Consider the following 19,824-nt stretch of genomic DNA (forward strand, 5'->3'; position numbering starts at 1 on the left):
AACTTTTTTAACTTTGTACATTAATTAAGGAAATCAAATTTGAAAAATATGAAAAAAATGGATTTTTTTCTTGATCTTTCTAAAAGATATTTCTAAGACAAAAACTTTTAAAATGTTTACTTTTATTGAGATTAACATATAATTTGATTATCTCTGATATGTTTAAACACTTTTTATCATAATAAACATAATTTGTGCAACAAATTATTCTATAAAAATGATATAACAGTTTTGCACAAAATCGACGGCCATATTGGACGCCATCTTGGATTTGGAAGAGGCATGAAAGAGAAATTTTGTAAGATTTAAATTTTTGAAAAGGACAAACTATATGCATGCTTTTGAAGTTAGTTAAAGGTCTCTACCAAAAATTGGAATGAATGAGTTAGTTAGTACGTCAACTGTATATGGCGGCCATTTTGAAAATGGCGGCCATCTTGAATGTGCAGAGATATTTTTGGGCCCACTTCACTTTTGAAATCTACATGGTCTAAAGATGATTTCCTGAAAGTTTCATGCTTGTATCACAATTTGCACTATTTTCTCAATTTCCCGCCCCACTATTTAACTCCGATAATTACACACATTTTTGAAGATTTACTTAAAACAAATATGGAGTTTATTTATACGAACAACAGGGACATTACTCTTGCATGATCGACATACTATGATAGTAACATTTACCCTGCCTGAAAGGTTTTTATAACCGTTTATCATGCTTAATAAATTTTCAGTATCGTATTAAAATTGTTTGCGTTATTTTTTAATACATTTCGATTAAGATTTAAGGAAAATGGAAATGCACATTAATTGTTTCAACTTTGTTAAAAGGTTTAAAGCTGTCGCAACATTTTTTAACATTTTTTAATCTGATCGTAAGTTAGTATGGCATTAATTCATTTACTTACATGTTAAAATGCATGCCTAGAATAATTTCTAGCAAGGAGAAGAAAACAACGATTTCGATTAACAATAATATATATGTTGTATAAATAAATTAATAATGTGTTTAAACAAAATGGCGTTTCTTTCTTTTCCTCAATGTCTGTGAGAAACCTAAAGTTGTTTCTACCGTAAGATTTACGTAATAATAACATTTTTAAAGATAAGTGTGGGCAATTTTTTTCATAATTTATTTCGTTTTTATAATGAATCATACATATATTTCATTATTAATTTATGGACAATCACCATTAAAATATACAATCTTTTGATATATATATATTACTTATTCAACTAAACATGACAGCAAAAAAAGTGAAATAAGCATAATGTCATTTTAATAAATACAAAAAGGCAATCTACGTAGTACTCTGTAACATCTTATTATCATATTTTAAGCAGTAAAAAAGTCTATATAGTCTATCTCTTAAATTGCACTATACATGCTGTACATTCATTTTTACCGATAATTGAATAATGTTCTTTAAAGGAACTCAATATTGTGGTTCAAAAACATAAAAACATAAATATGAATTTATTACATAGATCACCTGTGTCAGATGTGCAAAGATAATGAAAATATACATAAAAATATATCGAAAATCGTATTAATGTGCCTGTCTTTGAGTTAGACGCATTGCAACGCTTTTCAATTTTGGGTCATTTGTCTCAAATAGAATAATTAATTATTCGAGAAAAACGAATTAATCTTATGATCTGAAATTTTGCACACAAGCTATTTGTCTAGATCTACATCAAATTGAAAATTAATCTCGAAAATTTATTTCCAGTCCCATCGGGTCAAATTATTGCCAGTGTAATCCTTTTGAAATTGTACTGTAAGGAAAAATACGTTACAAAGAGTCCATAAAATGTGTGAAATATGTTGTTGTTTTTTAAAGCTGAAATTTTATAAACTATTACAATTTTTGTAACATATAAGACGTGTAGTTTGAAAAGGTTTTATGGGTAAATAGAGCACAACAAAGTTAAGATTTAATCTTTCAAAACCAAAACAAAAGCTTCAGTCAAGACCACCCAAACATGAAACGCGGTAAATCAGTTTTTATCCTGATCAACGCCTATTCGGTGACTTGGCATTATAAACGAACCTAATTAAGCCCTAATGAGCCGCAAGAAACAAAAGCAAGCAAAATGTTCCATTCATATCACTGATAGAACATGACATTTTGTTTTATCTATAGATTTATCAAGGCAGATGAGATTTCTTCGCACACCATAACGTCATTAATTAAATAATATTTTGCATGGCGACACCGCTTTATATTCATATTATCGACATGTTACTGATTAGGCTTTTTGTCAAATTTGCAATTTTTTGCAGACCTTAGGTACATCTTTGTGTCTTCGTGTGACATTTCATGATTGTAAAAGAACGAAAGATAGCTAAAACGGTCACCTTTGCAAATGATTAATTTAATTTTCGTTTAAATGTAGCGTAAAAAGACAGTTAAACTTTACAGGGCTAATATTAATTAACTATCTAAAACCTGTTATTCTAATATATGTTGTTGTTGTTTTTTTTTGTTGTTTTTTTTTCAGCATTTACTGTAAAGGGACTCAAATGAGGATATTTGACGTGACGAAACTGGAATATTTCTTTTTCTGTTTTTCGGGACTTGTATACCATTTGATGAAGGTGTGAACCAATAACTTGTGCGCAGATTTTTCAGATCATTCCCCCCACATACGTATGTCAATAAGACTCGTTTGCATTGTGCAAAATGAACCAAAAATAAAAAACGTTACAACGTTTTAGTTCGGGTTATGAATTACACCGCCAATTGATTTTAAATTTCATTCCGAATACGTTGAATATCTCTTAAAAGTTTTTCTGCAGAATTTCCCATTTTAAGTGCTTCACTCGATATATGTTAAAATTTCTTCTTTTTTTTGGGGGGGGGGGCTTTTTGATCCTTTAAAATCAACAACAATTTTGCGAAAATATGACCATTGCAGGATTTCTTAAATTGATTCGGGGTTCACGAGTTAAATTCATGGCATTCTTTACTTACAGTTATATGTACATAATCATTCTTATATAAACGACTTTTAATGGAAAGTAAATATCTTACCAATATGGGCGTTATAAATGATTGACAAAAACTAATATCATTGATAATTTGATATATAACTTTTATAACCTTATTTTTGCATGTGTGTGAAAATTTCATATTATTATTTTTATATTAATATTATTGTTATTATTATTTTTGTTATACATTTATTTATTTATCATTATTATTATTATTATTATCATCATCATTATTATAATTATTATTATTATTATTATTATTATTATTATTATTATTATTATTGTTGTTGTTGTTGTTATTATTAATGTGTAAAAAATTAATCACTCAAGGACGGTTAAATCTAAAACAATTATATAATCATTCAAATGAAGTACTGACATTGTTAGTATTGTATGTATAGTGTTGCACTACAGCTAGTGTATTTCTATGTATATAAGGCTTTGCGCATTAGCTAGTCTATTATGATTATATATTGTCCCGGGTTTTGGAAAGAGCAATATTTCTCACGCCACATAGCACATGCATTATTTCAACCCTTAAACACTGAAAATTCTTTTACCAATAATCCATTAGCACCAGGAATACAACATTTCTTTTATAAATAACAGCATGTTGTACCTGCTTTTGTGAATACAATGTTTTTCGCAAAAGATGGATTCCTCAGAAGCAATGGTAATAAAATTAAGAAGTTACAATTGCAGGAATCTGTTAGTAATTAGTAAGAGTAAATAAATTATCTCTTGCCCTGGCATCGGTTATAGCAGTATTCAGTTTTCAAAACTTAATGCTTAACTAAAGGCTGATTTTACCTATATTCACCTTGTTAGACATTGAATTAATGTATGTTGAGACAGACATTACTTTTGTAAAAAACAAAACCATAATTTCTATTGTTTCATGCTTTAAAGTAAGTATTGCTGTTAAACGTTTGTTACTAATATTTTCTATCAAAAAGAGAATTTTATATTGTAAATCGTAATATGGTTTTAGATTTAAATGAAATGTTGTTAATCTATGTTTGAATTTTAAAAGGCAAGTGACAGCCAAAAAAGAGGTGAAAATTGTATCTCCAATTTAATATACGTGACCGTTTTATCAAGTCGTGCGGAAAAAAGGAAGTCAAGAGGTTTTTAATGGAGATGCCAACCACCAAACAGACCAATAATTTAAAAATTATTATTATTTTATTTTTACATTCTACACATATGTATCAAAACGTGATGAATGTTCCTTGTGCAGTGTTGAAATAGATAATATAGTAATATTAAAGAAATAACAAACTCCATATTTTCAATCTATTTGGTAGCGCTTTCGGTGCTTTCTTAGCATATCTAAGATATATGCATTATGTTTTGTTATTATTGAAATGCATTGCTTCAAATGTACCAAATACAGACATTAAAAAACGGAAATGGGGTTAATCATACTAAAACACAGCATTATGAGATGCTTAGGAGAAAAATGCATAATATCATATTTGTTTTGGTGGCCAGAATTCTAATACCCTGTATACGTGAGAAAACTGACGATGCAAATAAAATGCTGTACATGTGCACTGCTAGACTGCCATATGAATATTATATGGGTCGATTCAATGATCTCCGGGTGTTTTGTACAAATCAGGGCAGCTCATTTGCGCTGATTTCCCACCGGTCTGGTAAGAATTCTTTCACATCAAAATTTAAGCATATTTCATTTGTAACAGAACTGTCACTTTGCTTCGTTTAACGCTTTTTATTTGTTTTAAGACATTTGTAATTTACCGGCATGCGCAGCATATACAAAACCCTGGTCAAAGAACCACGTGCAACATTTACAAAATATATAGTATGCTTAATATATTTCATTATTTAATGATATATATATATATATGAATGATATATATTATATATATATGAATGATACATATACAAATGTTCATGTAAATGACAATTGAAACTGTCAAATCGACAAAACAACATTAAAAATGTGTCAATATTGGCCATAAAGAATACAGATAAAGAAACAACGCTATGAACATAATGTGGTTGGTATGCTGAAAACAAATATCATTGCATAATAACATCAGATATATTAGCATTTAATGCACACGAAAAAATTCTGAAATAAGATATATCATGAGTAAGCACAAATTTTAGTGCAACCGCACATATTCTGTATGTATAGCCGTTTGTTATATTCTTATCTATCATTATATACAGTGCTTTTTATTATCATAAATGTCTTTGTTGTCGCTGCTGCGGCTGTTATTGCTTTTTATTTTTATTAACAATATTAATATTATGATTTCTATGATTATCATGATAATTGTTGTTGTTGTTGTTGTTGTTGTTGTTGAATGATGATGATGATGTTGAAGATGATGTTGTTGTTGTTGTTGTTGTTTTTGTTGTTAATTGAACTAAATATTAAGTATTTATGATTTGAAAATAATGTCGAATAATAGAAACAACTCTAGAAAAATTAAAAATATTTATTATTATTTTACACATTTTATAACATATGATAAGACGGAATTTATGATTTGTGCATTTGAAAAAGTGTTTCAAAACATTTAGAAATTTCAATTATAAGGTATTAGATAAACGTCATCTTTCTTATTAAAATTGTCCATACTTAACCTACTAGAGAAACAGTACATTTCTTGTTTCAAATGAAATGACAAACTGGAACTTATAAATTAGATTATATTAAAGCGATTATAAAACAAGCTTTGCTTCTCATTCAGACATTGACCAAATTTGTATCCAGTGAATTTTTGAAAGGATTTCAAATCCCGCCCCCTACTTTTATTATATAATGATATAATATTTAATTTCCTGAAACCCTTCCTATTTCAAAATTTGAATCAATGACCCAGTGCCACAATTCAAGAAGTAAACACTGTGTTTATTTTAAAGTGTGTTTTACATCAACCGTCATAAAAGGTTTCTTTCGAGATGTATATCAAAATATTTTCACATCAGGTCACAAAAATAGAAACAAAAGAAAATTATCGTCTAATGATTACCATGAATTTCACAGATTTTCTGATTAAAATATCAAATGTTATAAACCATCTGAACTTAACAAAACAATCTAATTAACAGAAAAACTGTGTACACATATTTTACTGATGTAATCTTTTACATCATTGTAACTGAAACTTTTATATCCTATAGTTATACGCTTGAAAATGGAAAGGAAAACCTTGGTAACGCCTAAATGATACATATGTCTTATTACTTTACCATGAATTGTTATGAACAAGGATATGTATGCTACCCAGCACCTGTGGAAATTATATCCCATTAAAGACTATTTCTCCTTACCAATTGGCCTTAATGACTTTTACCTCTGCTAATTCATTAACGTACAATGTTTCTTTTAAGATGACGGTTTAAGGAATTCAGTAACGAAACCCTAAATGAGAAATTGATATATTTGTACCGTGTTGCTTAAATCCTAGACGTCCGGGAAAATTGGGAGTAGTGGAATGTCTTTCATTAAACCGCTTGTTAGCGCAAGTGACATTTTGTAGACTGTAGTAGATTAGTTTTCATTCAATGAAATTGAGACAAAGTAAAGTTGTCAAGATCACGAACAAAAGGGTATGCGAAGATGAATGCTTGCTTTGGTCCCAATTGCCATAAACAATATCGTGTTAAAGACAAATTAACTACGCGTTTTGTAAGTAACAAAAGCTGTTTTGATCGTCGGGTATCCATGCGTAAGTCAATATGGCCGATTCAAAAGCAGTTGAAATTGGCAGCGAATAAAATTTAAACGTCAATCTCTTGTTTTTGTTCATTACCCAATCAAACTGTTGCGTCTATGTTAGCTATTGAAGTTTTTTAAAAATAGCTGTTTGATTGACATGCCTTGTCGAAGTTTCAATGTTAAATAGATCTTTTGTATGACATTTAAAGAACGATAATGTGAATTCTTACGTAACAGAGGCTGCAACGAACATGGAATTTAAATAAGGTTGATGTTGAGAAAGAGTTAATAAATCAAAATTTGATTAACATGGATAAACAAGTGATAAATTCTTTTTTATGAAGTAAAATGGTGTCAGTTCTTTTTCAAAGCGGAGGAATACATGCTGGTTTTAATATAGATAATTTACTTGAGAATAAATCAAAAATGTCAGTCTTGGGAACTGATTTTCAACACAACACTGAGTCAGCTTTTAAAAGTTTAAAAAGTGCCTCAAAAGACTCAAATGGTAATGACCCACCACTACATACTGCGAATGGATATAACGTGAACGCTGGAAGCAACACAAATACCTCAGCACATCATGGTCATAGGGATAGTGATTATTGTGCGCAATGTTTTGACTCATCGCCTTCTCAAATTCACGATAATTTGTTACACAGTATGAGACCATATGAAATGTCAACACAAAATATATCTAATATAAATAATGTGAACAGTGGAAGTCTAATAAGATCTGCGGGTCTTTCGACCCATCCGTGGTCTTTCATTGAACCATCCACGCCAAACATACAAACACATGATTTACGTTCTCACCATAATCTTGGCAACTTTGGTTTAAAGTTTCATAACAGTTTGATGCAATTGGACAACATATCTAATCTTTCAAACATTCAAAACATGGCCAGTATTGCTAATAACTATTCCCCTTTTACAAACCTTTATTCGCCGATGGGTCAAAACCAGCTTGCATCTCAAGTGGTTCCCACCAGATTGGATCACGGGGTCGCTGGATCCGCCTTCACGTGGCCATCGACCCGAGGGGCAGGGTTTCTAACCCCTCGTTGTTCGGGTAAGTAAATATTTGCAGAGTAAATGTACATGACTTTTTAATAAGTTAAGACTGTATCATCATGTGTATAAACTTTATATTAATGCAAGCTTTATTATGATAATGAATTTATCAATTTCCTTTTTTTTACAAACAGGGTTTCAGAAAAGAAAACAAACAACACACAACCATTTGCATTTTTTTCAAAAGTATTAAAATTTTAAAATTTACTTTCTTAACAAACTCTTTTATTTGTAGGAAACGTAATTTAACAACTTCAGCAAAATATTATAGGCGAGTAATCATTTTGTGCCCTATTTAATTTAATTTCAAACTATACATTTATAAACTAAAACGTTAACATTTAAAAAACAAAACACTAGAAACATATCAGCTTTTAACAAAATAGAGAGTGCTTTATTTGGATTTATTTAATCAGATACGTATTTTTGCTATAAAATATAATTCAGTATTGTTTACAGAAAAGGTCATAAATCGTGGTAGTAGGAAGGGGTTTGCGTGCTAGTGACGCTAATGGGCTATCGTGTTCCAAATAAGGTGGAAAATTGTGAAACTTTGATTATATATGTATGGTTAATTAATCCTAATTTGAAGTACTGAAATACTGTTAAATTAACCATTGTCAGATAATTCATAACAATTATTACAGTATTATAACCATCAAAATATTAATTATTATCATTTACGTTTCTAAAAAAATGAACATATTGTAGAAGAACTGTGTGTTCAAAACAAGAAAAAATATTGAATATATGACAAACTGGTTGACTATATTATCCTTAAAACTGCACTTTATCCTAAGTATCCTCTCTTTCAATAAAATTAAAAAAAAATGATGCAAAACTTTCTTGAGAAATATAGTACATAATTCTATAAAATCTGAAAGGACAACTGAATTTTTGAGTTTAAGATAAAGTGTAAAACAAAGAAAAATCAAAGGGAACGCTATAAAATACATGAATTTACCACCAAACAATGATTGTCAAAATATTTCCATAAATAAAACTCACATTGGAAGATAAGTCCGTTCCAAATTAATCGGTACTAGTATGGGTAGCCATTTAATGTACAGTTTAAACATTATCATTTTTTCTCTTTCAGTTTTTACTGTATTCCCAAAGTGCATGCCTATCAAACAAGTACTTCTCTTACTTCTTCAAATATTTTGCATTCTGTATTATAAACTATAAATACTTTTTTGTTTTATAATTAAATAAATATACACGTATTTTTCCTCTGGTTGTTTATTTTCTATATGGTTGTATTTATTATTAAATTGTAAGATTATTTGATGTTTGAACAGCCACCATTAGCTTATTGATTTACATATTGTATAAGAAGATTGTACCTATAAACTCCTGAGTTTAACCTTTTTTTTAATAATCTATCTATCTATAAAGTTTTAGACATACATGTATATATGTTGTCATTTATTTACATTTCTGTGACTTCATATGGAACAGGCCTTTTGTTGATGTTTTTAGAACTAATGGCGAAATTCATTTGAAAAAGTTTCTTTTATTGTTTGCATCTAAATGGATGATTAAAAACACATATAATAAAACATGTTGTTAAACTAAACTTTACAAAGGATTATATTGTCTGTTTTCTTAACTGTATCATTAGTGGTAAACAATTAAATGTTCCCAAATAACATTTTTTGCAAAATTTTGATCAGTTTCGTGAACCATGGTTTTTGAAAAATATGCAATGGAAATAAAAATAGCATTCATTTTTTTTTTTTTTTTATTATTATTGTTATTATTTAATAATAGGTATTTTTTTTAATTTCTGGATTTTCAAACAATAGAACTTCTTTTCTTGACAACATTTTTTCTAAAAATCAAAATAATTTTATATTAAGTCTTCACATTTCAAAATAAAATAACAAACAATTCCTAAAAGAATAAAAATAGTTATAATAAATTTGCATGTTGGTATATCTTAAAGGTCTTCGAAAAAATTTTATTTGAAATTTATAAATTAATATTAAGATGTTATAACCAACTGAAAATTGTTTGTTATTGTTATCATTTCTATTGATGATGTTTGCCCATCATAAGCAAATAGTGCATGATATTAACATATGTTTACAGATTAGACAATGTGTCAACAATTATGGTCAATAAAATAGCAAAGAAATTGAGTCAGACTCTTCATAAATTTGTCAGCCTAGGCAATAAACCTTACCAGTCTCATTTAGTCTAACAAAAAAACGTTTTCAGAGAAATGTGTATATTGTGTCTTGTATAGTTAAGAAGGACTCCTTTTCTAAAATATTTATTTCTCTCGTTATTTTTTTGCTTGTTGTTGCTGGTGTTCTTTTGGTTGGCTTTTAAATTATAGGATCGACATAACTCGGTATTTTACTATAATATATGGAGTATTTTTTACCATTTCCTGCATACTTGATTCTGTTGGATTTTTTTAAGTAACAGGAAAATAATGTGCATATCAAACTCTTTAAACCAATTTTTTTTCATAAATTGTTACCGATTTTTTCAAGCAATCGGTTTGTTGGGTAACAAAAAGGCAATTTTGATTGAACATGTTCATTTGGATAATAAGCAATAGAGGTAAAAATGAAATTTTCAACAACGTAAATAGGAAAATGTTTACGAAGTACATCAATCAATGCTGAATTTACATGAATTAAATGTATCAATCTGGCGAACTATAGAGACAAAATAAATTACAAGACCAGGAAAATATTAAAATGTTATATGCGTCTAACAACTTTAAGAAGTCGCTAAATTTATTTATTTATATACATATTTTATAATATATATATATATATATATATATATATATATATATATATATATATATATATATATATATATATATATATATATATATATATATATATATTGAAGTTATCAAGCAAAACTCAACCTACATTTATTAAAATCATGTTATAATATCAAAAAATATAGCTCATGTTTTATTATCAATCTCAATGTGTAACTGTTTTGATGTTGTTTTTAGAGGGCGTGTTTGTTTGTTGTTTTTTTTGTTGTTACTTTTGTTGTTGTTGTTGGTGGTGTTTGTTGTTGTTTGGGGTTTTTTGGGTTTTTTTTTTTTTCATTTTGTCTTTCTTTTCATTGTTTTTTGCTAGGGTTTGATGGTTTTTTCCTTGTTTCTTATTTTTAAAACTATCTTTTTATATACGAGATATTGCATTTATTATCATTTTTTCCTCATTTGAATATGTTCTAAATATTTTCTAAATGTTTATATTTTGATTACAAAAACACATGCATAAAACTTGTCAGAACTGCTTTCAATTTTTACAATACGTGTAATACAAAACATATTTCAAATACGGGCACACCTTCTCTTAACTATTCGATAGTGCACAAGATGTTCATAATATGTTGTGAATTTGTCGTGAAATGAACAGAAAGAACATTTTTTAAATACATTTGTAAGGTACAGCCCAGCCAACATCGGCAATTACATTGGAACATGTATTCTAATTTTATATTTTTTTATAATTAGTTTCTGTATTAAGAGACGAAGAGACATTCAACCATGTTCATTATTGAGTTTCTACAATACCCATGTGTCAAAATTTTGTTAAGAACTAATATTTCATATCAAGCATTCTGCAAGAGTTAAGTAGAGTAAATTAAATATACATTTAAAGACGCTTTACGAAAGAAGACATTTTGGTGTACTAATAATGTTCTCCCATATAAAGCCCCCGTACTCAGTTCAACCTTACGTGTTATCAAATATGCATACATAAAATTATAACGCCGTGTAGTACCCTATCAATAAAGGGCTAGTGTCATATTAATGTTTCCTTTTATGTCTTAGATTTTAAACAGGTTCGTCTACAACAGGCACATTTTTCACAACCAAAACTATTTCAAATATTGATAAAAGCAAAAGTATTCATTTGTATATTCCCTATAAAATACTTTTCACAAAAAATGTGAAGTGAGTTCTAGGCCATTTATACGATGAAAAATAATATTAAGTTCTTGAATAATTTATTCTTTGCTATATAGATGTGATATATCGTATTATGTGTCTTACACTTTTTCGTGGTTTCTTGCTTTTTGTTTCGGGTTTGTTTTGGGATTGTTGTGTTGTTGCTTTGCTTTTTGTTCTTTTATTCTATTTTTCCGTTGTTTTGTTTGTTTTTGTTTTTTATGTTATGTTTACTAAATACTATCAACATAAATATTTATGGAATTACAGACCTTTCATTATGGGCCAATTCCAAGAACAGAAAGGTCATGTCGTCGTATGCATGGTACAGCATATTGACATATACATACAATATAAAATATGCATGTCAAGCTTACAAAAGGTCGGTAGTTCTACTCATTTGCCCGTTCGTGGCTGAAATATTGCACGGAAGGGCACCTGAGGTCTTCCTCCACCAGTAAAGCAATATGACCTATATTGTTTTGGCGCGACCTAAAACTCAACCAAAAAAGGGAGTTTTGTATTCCAATCACGGTTTAGTAACTTTTGTCTTTTTAATGACTTTAACAAGGATGTAATAATAATTTTATAAAGGTATAGTTTGTTCTCTGTTTCCATAAGTTCAACAAATTTTACAATACCAGGTCTATTTTCTAGAAATATATTCATGCGTAGATCATTGAAAACGTTACATTCCAGCACAAACTGAAATTCGTAGTCAGTATTTAGCTTATCACAATCAGTACTAAGGAACTTCAATTTGGTGTTTTAAATAATTTTGAATTCTTCGAGTTATCATGTAGTTGATTTAGGTCAAACTTTTAAAGTAAAACATAGTATGACAAAGCAATGTTTAGAATATTATTGAAATCATGAAAGAAAAAGAGTGTCAGTAATTTTGATTTTATACACTATCTAGATATCGTATACAATATTTTTCGTTTATTCATAAAAGCAAATCATAAATATCTAGTGACTTTTTTTTCAAATATTCAGTAACAATTTTCACAGTAAATTACTTCCATTTTTATTTTCTTCCTCATAAATTTCATTCCGATGCGGCTTAATTGTCAAATTTTATTTTACAAAATTTGTTATTCATTCATATTTTTCGTCTCAATTCTACCTACACAATTCAATATCAAACAATTTTATTCAACATGCTTAAAGAAAACTATTGGCAACACAAAATCTTAAATTTGTAAATTTGATATTTTTACAGCACTATCGTTAAGAGAACATATTTTGAAATATCAGTATATTTTATATTGGATTTTAATTATAATGCAGTCGTGACAGCGCTTTTAACATGGTCCTTAAACAGACTTGGCGGTATTTTAACAAAGCAAATGTACCTCAATAAAGCAAAGGTTAGTGTGCACCATATAATTGCAGTCATGTGCATACTGTAAAGAAAATTTATATAATGATAAGCCAATATTTAGCAACATTGTACTCTCATTGTTTTGGTGTTGCATACATAAATGAAATCAATTTAAAATGAATTTTGCAGAGTAATTCAAACCTTAAGTGTATAAAACCGTTTCAACATAATGTTTTATTTGTAAAAAAAAAAGTAGGAAAAAATGAATTGTTTAATATCGTATTTCTATTAAAGTGCTGAGCTGTGTTGAGAAATAATACAAAAATGTAATACTAACGAATCCTTTTACATAACATATTTTATAATATTTTGTTTAAATTCTTGATTGGTAATTCATACTGATAAAAAATGGTTAAAATGGAAACCTCACAGAACGCACAAAACGGCGGAAACCATTTTAACATTTGCACTAAAGCTACCCCAAAGTTCTCTTTGAAGTAGCAAAAAAAGTCAAGTAATAGGTGTTAATAAAGCATTTATTTCGTGCACAAAACTTTGTCGATATTTTTTTTAATATTGTTATAAAAACTATATAATTGAAATAGTTTTGAAAAATTTGGAACTCTAACGCATAACACGGCAGCAGCTCAGTTTAAGACAGATACTGGTTTTTTGACGCCCGTCTAGTTCATGTATAATGGAAGTATGCATATATTTCAGATACAGGGCTATTTATGCCGTCTTACAGAAAACCTAAACGTGTAAGAACTGCCTTTTCCCCAACACAACTTCTCCGGTTGGAACATGCATTTGAAAAGAACCATTACGTCGTTGGACAAGAGAGAAAGGATCTATCAGCCTCTCTTAACTTATCAGAAACGCAAGTAAGACTGCTATTTGTATTTCGTGATCGGATAGTATTGTATCGTTGTAAACATACATTTGTTTTCAATTTGTTACCTTTTGTTATCGTTAAATGTAGTAAAATAGAAAACATGCAAATCACCCTTCAATGCAAAATAGAGGTGAGAAAAAACAGAATCCCTGAAGAAAGCCCAACACGGCGAAATCGAAAATGTTGTAGGCTGATTTGATTGAGCCAGTTCATATACGGTACTGGAAAGTGCAAGTAATCGTCCACGCCCCCTAGCACCGGCTTAAGCAGAATTCAACATTTAAACACGAAAATGGTGAAATTTGAATTTAGAAATAACCGCAGATCCAAAATCTTTAATTATTGTCTTTACACATCTCATGTGTGCATAAAGTGAATAAATGAATGTAAATAAACGTTTTTGTCAAAACTTGTAGTCACTTTGGTATCTATAGTTTTGAATGTCGTTCATTTTCATTGTTCTTAAGTAAACTCACATGTCACAAGATTAAAATCATGTTTTGATATATATTATTGTTTCATAATCTAATGGCCCAAACGTTTGCCTTGCATAAATACATATCTAAGTAACAGGTGCACAAAGTATATTTGAATAGTTTGTTGAAATGACATGAAAATTTTAAATTTGCCAGAAAGTAAATAAACTACTGGGCAATACCCTCTATTTGTATTTGAAGTTCGAATTTGTAATTTGATCTCTCAACAATATGAAATGAGGTTTTCGTTATTACGGCGCTTAGCAAATATTTTCTATATGTGATCATCCCTTATTATACCATGATGCCATTCAGGGTACAACTGAGTAAACAAATTTTTCAAGATTGAGAAATAGAATATATTGAAATAACATGAATAATCAGTAAATGAGGTCACTGTATTGGCACTTTGAATAGAATATGACGCTTAGATGTTCAGGAAAGGGGCGTATTTCCGTCAAATAAAATTTGTGAAAAGGTTGCACAAAATGTTTAATTACGAACTAATGCGTTACCTATTAGAGACCGTTACCTCACAGGTAGAGTTCACGTGAATACTGGACCTTTGAAGTAATAAAAGATGGTACTTATTGCTCGATAATCAAACATATTTCAGAGCCGTGTGAACATCGAGTCTCTGATCTGAACCTTAGTGCTCAGGCAAAAATACATTTTCTAATAACCTCGTATGAATAAAGGTCAGGTGGATCCCTGTCATTAGTACTCATTACATTTTGGTTTTGATTGATTGAAGCGAAGTAAGAGATAATATATAATTCGGTATTACGGTGAACATTTTAGAATTAATGTTCTACTCATGTTATTGCCATATAAAGTGTGAATATCGGTCAACAATTTCTATAATATTTATAAATAAAGCATGGTTTATACATTGTTCATTTTTTTTGTTCAAGTTCTTTGCATAATAATAACTTTAAACTTTCTTATGATATGTCGTTCTATAGACATAAATCAAAATCACCGTTGTACCCGCGTTAAAATGTAAAACAAAACATTAAAACACATATTTGATGTTGAAGGTAGTGTTTCAAATATGTATAAGCAAACATATAAAACTAATGTCACTTATCCTTTGGGTGACGGCTGATAAAATACTCTAAAAGGGATGTTTCTAAAAACGGAAATAGATCTCAATGTCCAAAATGATAACTGTTTCCGTCAACTGCTTTTAAAACAAACCGAGTGCATCTCAATTCACAAAAAAAATGTTTGTCATATGGCAAGAAAATTGGACCCCCAAAAATTCAAAATCTACTTTATTCATTTTAGAAATCTTTGGAGATTTAAAACGTTAATGTAAGAAATGACAAAGCTCATGCCATGAACACATTAATAAGAAATTAAAAAGGGCCATTAGCTTTGACACTATCCCCAATCCGTAGCTAATGTTACAATTAAACGCCTCATTGCTGAAAATTACATAAAGTTTAAGTAAAATAAAAACCCAATTACGTTCATTATATTATTACAAGCAAATTGCATAATTTCTTCCTAGAACCCATACTTTTCTTCTCAAGCTGAAGCAAAATGCATTTGTTACACGCTGGTAGCGTATTATGCTAAATTTAACCTATTATCAAATTCTGTATGTTTTAACTAAGAATTACAAGAATATTGACATACGAAATCATATTTCATTGTTTTAGCTGAATTTCATCCAAGTTTGTATTACATTATTCAAGTAAGAACAAAACGAAGTAAAGTTGTAGTTATAATAGATGGAAAATATATGGGGGATGAAATAATTTTACTGTAATTTTTAAGCCTATAAGTTTGAGACGGTTTTGAAGGCAAATTCTTTAATTAATATATCATGAGAAAATTGATCTACAAAATATCTACCCATTAATTATCATTAATAATGGTCTATATTTTGTAACAACTGATATATGTTTAGAAATCATTCCGATTAAGAAAGGATCGTGTCCATTAGGCAATAACATGTTGCGTATCACAAGGCAAATAAAAAGTCGGTTATACCATTGCAATTATAAACATTTTATGATTTACAAATATTGTATAAGTGGTTGTGCATTTAGGTGCAATCTAATTTTCTCAATTATATTTAAACGTATTACTGTCTACAGCTTAAACTGTTCAAGAAATTAACCGAAGGGGTATTACACCTTGATTAATCACCATTTCTGTACCTATGTCAAATGTTTTTCTCAATTTTATTATCTGTATTGTCCAATTTATCACCATACATTGATTGTATAGACTAAATACTGACTATTCTGACTCGTCAGTACACTATGGGCTGCTCAAATCTTTGAGATAACGCCTTAGGCAATTCATTAGTCAATCTTTTGATCTAAATTTGGAGTGTTTATCCTTCATTTTTGGCAAAATATTCTCCCGTGTTACTTTTTAATTGCTTCTTAATTTACTCAGGTTTTCCGACCGATGGTACAACTTGAACGGACAAAATTTGTGTCCTATTATCACGGCAAACATTTAGCTTTATTTAAATATATAATTGAAGGAATTAAATGAAATTGTTTCTTAAAACTTTTGAAGTGTCTCGGGTCTTCTGGCACGGATTATAAATAAAAGTTCGCGAGAAATTCTATGTATTCTATTCACCTTTATCTGTGGGCGTTCCAACAACTGTCTTTGAGATGGCTTTGGGCTACAAAATTATCTTCTATTACCTCGGCTATGACTGTTAATTGGGAAATCCTCTCCAAATGTAGAGCTTTATTACTATGGTTAGAATATGATAAAGACTTTGGGGTCGAATTCCAATCTGCCCAAAGTTACGTTTTTTGTGCGTGTAAAGATCTATTCATTTTTCATTAACAAGACAAATTTTGCTAAACGAGTTCTCTCTGAAGCGTAATGTTCGCATTATAAATACATCGATACGTTCTAAAATGAGTTATTATGCGAACGCTAAATGATGTCCGTTAGAACCAAGATTCTACACCTTACTAAAATTTATTTTACTAGTAACAAAAGTAACAATAAAGAGGTTTTTTAAATGTAGCATATCCTGGCAAACTGCTGTTAGATGAATACTCAAATATTTATTTAAACATGCAAAAGTCCAATGCCAAATAATGATTTTTTTCGAGTAGATTGCACGAACTGTTTTATTCATTTTAATCGTGTTTCTTTAATCCGACATATATTTCAATTATTTTCATTTTTGAATGTTGAACAATGTGTAAAATTTGGCTTGGTTTAAGCTAAAGAAGGCATTCTGTTATGAAATAAATCTGTAAAAGGTATATTTAGAATAAATATCCAGTTTTTTGACAGGCCATTATGATTTAAATTTTATTTCTCAGAAGCGTTTTTATGTTTGTTGTACTTTTATAGTTTCCAGAAAGTTACCCATTGGCCAATTACCCTAAAAAATTTTTTTTTGTTTATTTTGGCAATGAGTACACTTAAAATGATTTTGCATGGAAGTCTACATATGAAAAATACTTAGTTTACATTTAACTACTTTTATGACAAATAATTTCAAATTTTGTAAGGTAAAAAAAAGCGTCGAACATGTTCATTAACCAGTATTTAAACAGTATAAAACATATGTTTTCCTGTTTCTAGGGTAGTAAATTTGTATTCGTTTATGTTTCAGAAACAAATAATGTTTTACTTCTTAAGAAAGGGCAAAAATTAATTTCATAATGTTTAAATGGTGGTTTTGGAGATAAATTTTATATGCTTGCTACAAGAAGAAAGTAGAGATAAAAAGTTGTCATAAAAAGTAGCAAAATGTTAACAAAGTATAATTTGACTTCCATACAAAGCACTAATTCACTATAACTGTACTTATTGCCAAAAAGCATCAGATAGAAAAGATGGTTCTGGTAATTGCCCAATGAGTAACTTTTTGGATACTATTAAAGTGCATCATAATTACAAAGCTTTGGAAAAAGAAAAAGAAAAGCATTTCTGAGGCAGTATAGTGTAGACTGTAAAAACTTAAAATAGCAATATTCTAAAAGTATGTAGGACGTATCAAATAAATCTTTCTATGTACAATATTAATATTTCAGGTAAAAGTCTGGTTTCAAAACAGGCGGACAAAACATAAAAGAATGCAAGCGGAGGAAGATATGACGTCATCGTTTTCGAACAGATATATTCCAAATGATCGTCAGCGTAATACTGGAAGTACTACGCCAAGTCTTGAAGATGTCATTATCGATTCTTGACGTCATCATTTATGACGACATCATTTGTTATGTTTTGATGACGTGTTTACGCATTGTGTGATAACTATTTGCTACTGAAAAGGTGAATGTAAGCACAATACGGCAGACTTATTAAACTAATGTTGTTTATTGTGAACAAAAATATTATTAGAGCTAACTGTATTTACATTTGATAAAATGACAGACAATAAAATTTGGTGCTATATAAGGTAGAGAGAAGTAGGGTTATACCGACCCTTTAAAGGTAGATATTCAAATACATGTAAAATCATTTTTTTCACCTATGGAAAGGATGGTGTTCAAGTTCATTGTGTACTTTTTGTTTCTGCATTTACGTTTCATCATATGATGGTTTGTTGTACATTTTGTATATATCTATATCTGAATTATTTAAGCTTCTATTGCACATGTTATCTTTTTCTACTTTTGTATTGTATTTAACTATTTATTAACACGTTTAATACCTATGTAACCGCAATAAAAAGTAAATTACAATGTGTCCATTTTCTTTGTCTTAAGTTAAAAAAGTCATATCCAATAAGCAGGTAATCTTTTAACATGTACCTGTGTAAAATCTTAGTCAAAATTTATAATTTTCTAAAGGTTAAATAGACCGAAATCTCCTAAATTTGTATCATGAGTTTGATTTGTTTATTATCTTTAATAATTCATTTGAATGTTGAGGGATTTCGATAACAAAATACTAAAATTGAGCTTCGAACTACACAGTTTATTGTCTGATCAGACAGTATTCAGGCTTAATCCGGTTAAAGTATTATATCTTTCAGTTTCAACAGGTAATGGATGAAGATTGGTATTTCTCAAAGAATTATTATCTTTGATGCTCTATTACAATTATCGAAAATTGTAATCAGTCTCCATAAAATTGAACCATCTTTTGCTTATTGTTCGTTAGAAATGTAATAGTGATTCATTAAGTGTTCCTTCTGGACAGTTATTAAACACAGATTTTCCTTTACTGCAGTGCAAAATGGATTTCTATTTCTGAGGATTAATGTGCATTATAAAACATATAAAATATTTAAACGCTTCAATGTATCACTTTTTAATATATATATAATTATAACCGAAATCTGAATAGTGTATAAAATTTAACATGTTGAAAGATTCAGTAAACACACATTATATATATTATAGTCTTGAATATTTGCAATTTCATTTTGTCCTCAATTTTCATTTATGTGTGCTGCGTTTCATAGACAATGCTAA

General features: G+C 29.1%; 1 protein-coding gene across 1 annotated transcript; it reads left to right on the plus strand.

The window, feature by feature from the left end:
• Nucleotides 1-6,813: 6,813 nt before the first annotated feature.
• Nucleotides 6,814-19,072, plus strand: LOC132738997 (homeobox protein Hox-A1a-like). The gene is made up of 3 exons (XM_060726635.1): nt 6,814-7,770; nt 13,754-13,917; nt 18,436-19,072. The coding sequence occupies exons 1-3, from the start codon at nt 7,047-7,049 to the stop codon at nt 18,592-18,594; spliced, it is 1,047 nt and encodes a 348-aa protein (XP_060582618.1). The 5' UTR covers nt 6,814-7,046; the 3' UTR covers nt 18,595-19,072.
• Nucleotides 19,073-19,824: the final 752 nt, after the last annotated feature.

This window comes from Ruditapes philippinarum, unplaced genomic scaffold, assembly GCF_026571515.1.
Source record: "Ruditapes philippinarum isolate M1 unplaced genomic scaffold, ASM2657151v2 ctg565_1_1_1_1, whole genome shotgun sequence".
Classification (NCBI taxonomy): domain Eukaryota; kingdom Metazoa; phylum Mollusca; class Bivalvia; order Venerida; family Veneridae; genus Ruditapes; species Ruditapes philippinarum.

What these genes read in the sequence shown, in the direction of transcription:
- LOC132738997 (XM_060726635.1), top strand. Translation starts at nt 7,047, where the DNA reads ATGGTGTCAGTTCTTTTTCAAAGCGGAGGAATACATGCTGGTTTTAAT. An exon ending in TCTAACCCCTCGTTGTTCGG is followed by an intron (nt 7,771 to 13,753) that starts GTAAGTAAATAT and finishes CATATATTTCAG; the next exon opens with ATACAGGGCTATTTATGCCG. An exon ending in TTAACTTATCAGAAACGCAA is followed by an intron (nt 13,918 to 18,435) that starts GTAAGACTGCTA and finishes TTAATATTTCAG; the next exon opens with GTAAAAGTCTGGTTTCAAAA.